The 2,145-nt window shown below is 38.9% G+C and overlaps 1 protein-coding gene across 1 annotated transcript in view; it reads left to right on the top strand.

The window, feature by feature from the left end:
- myom1b (myomesin 1b) overlaps positions 1–95 on the top strand; it is a 28,397-nt gene extending 28,302 nt beyond the window's left edge. Inside the window, exon 37 of the mRNA XM_030780042.1 lies at positions 1–95. This exon is cut by the window's left edge and continues 172 nt beyond it. Coding sequence (XP_030635902.1) covers positions 1–95 — 95 coding nt within the window.
- The last annotated feature ends 2,050 nt before the right edge of the window (positions 96–2,145 follow it).

The raw sequence follows: 2,145 nt of genomic DNA, 5'->3' as shown, positions 1-2,145 counted from the left end.
TCCTGGTGAAGAACAAGTACGGCACAGAGAGCGGAGACTTCACTGTAAGTGTCTTCATCCCCGACGACGTACCTGCGCCCACTCGTAAAAAGTAAAAAAACAAAAAGGAAAAAAAAAAAGAAAGAGAAAGAAAATAGGATGCTGAGTAAATATGTAAAAAAAAAAAAATACTAATAATAAGCAGACAGGGACACTGAGAAAAAGAGAAACAGATGTCTTTAGTGTAAGCGGATAAAGCTGATTGGGTTACTTTGATATGGGTGGTATATTTAAATTCAGTCTAATGGTGATTACGTTGATACCCCACCCTTTGGTGGTACGTTCACAGTAGAAAGAGGTTCGACTGGACGGTGCTAAAACTGATTGGTGGTTAAAAGTGAACAAACCATGAACAGAATCGGTCCAAACTCTTTTTTTTTTTCAGGTCACCACAGTAATATACCGATGCCCAATATGGTTAAATTACCACTGTCTGTCAAATTGTAATTATTATATTTGTTCAGCTGAATTAATGTCTATAGGAGAATAGGCGGGTAAAGTAATATTTTATTGAAATTACCACCCATTTATTGCTTAAGTTAGATTTACTAGTCTACGTAAGGTGGCAGTTAGACTGAGCCTTAGTTGCTGCTAATTTTGTCGCGAGTATGTGTGTGTGTGTGCGTGCCCTGGTTGTGTTTTTTCTTTTTTTTTTGGAAATGAACTGCAGCACTGAGCTGTGCATGAGAGAGTGGTGGACTTTTACAGCTCTGAAATGAGGGAAGAAAAAAAAAATACGTCTGCTCTGACTCTACTGTTCTGTCTTGTTCAGAGTTTTCCTTGGATTTTGTCTTTTAAATGTGTGTCATTTCATTCAGAATCACTGCCAAGTAATTATGACATCACCTCTGAGCACACCTAGTCGTTATGACATCACTATTACATCACCTCTTTTTGTTATCGCCTGCCTTGAGGCAACAGTTTCACTTCCCTTGTTACTGCAAAGGTATTATGGCATTGTTTTTGTTTGTCACTGCATTAGAGATTATGACATCACTTCCATTGTCCTTTTCCCAATAAATAGAGCATGTGTTCCCTCACTTCCTTCTCTGTGTGATTTCAGTGTGTCTCGTCACGGTTAGACTTCCCTCTTTCCTCTCCTGTTTTTTTGTTTTTTTTTTACACACCCTGTCTTCCTCCTCCCTGTCATCCCTCATTCCTGGTCCTACGTCTGACGTTGATGATGTCGTCCCCCCCACCCGGACACCTGGGCACAGGAATGCACCGTCATCAACTCCACCGACAACCTAACACAAACGAACATTCACAAACACAGATTAAGCTCTAATCCGTCAGATAAAAGTAAAACCAATTTAAATCAACCACCGTTTAATATCACTGCACTGTTTGAGTTGGAAATAGTAGAGGCAATAATTGGAACATTATGCTAAACAAAACTAAAACTAAATGATTTGGTAGCTTCACATTAAAGTACTCACACACTATGCACGCGTCTTAGAAAAAACAAAACAAACAAAAAAACAAAACCTACAAAATCAACTCTGAAACATTTATAAACAATAAATGCTAGCCAGCTAACAAACTAGTGTCCGTGTCTCAGACTTTTTCTTAGCTCAAAAGTAGTTTAGAAGCATCTTGCAGAGAAACACACATACATTACCATCAACACATACTTCCATCTGTGCTGTTCGCCTACCATCTTTGATGTCTGAGCAGGTGAGCACAGTTTTTTTGGTTTTCAGTAGAAAACTCTACACTCTACGTACTCAGATAGAGACGCTCACAATGTCCCACTCTACTGATTGCTGAATGGAAAAATGTGTGTGTTTTAGTGTGTGTGTGTGTATATGTGTGTTATGTGTTTGTGTGTAATGTAGATGAGATGCTGAAAGTAGCTTTCTGTGTGCATGTGTATGCTTTAGCATATGTGTACAAGTGTTTGGGTTTGTGCGTGTTTTGTTTGTGTGTGCATATGTGTGTGCCTTTTTTGTGTGTCTTTTTGTAGTTTTGTGTGTGTGTTTGTGTCAGTGTTTGTGAGGGTGTGAGTGTGTGTATGAATGACTGAGCACGTATGTTTGTGAGTGAGTGTGTTTACACGAACATTTACATGTCCTTCATTAAGATCACTGACAACAGTAAAAGAGG

This window comes from Chanos chanos, chromosome 7 (genome assembly GCF_902362185.1).
Source record: "Chanos chanos chromosome 7, fChaCha1.1, whole genome shotgun sequence".
In the NCBI taxonomy this organism is placed as follows: Eukaryota; Metazoa; Chordata; class Actinopteri; order Gonorynchiformes; family Chanidae; genus Chanos; species Chanos chanos.
Note: the sequence above shows the minus strand (reverse complement) of the source record. Positions and strands in the feature narration are given on the sequence as shown.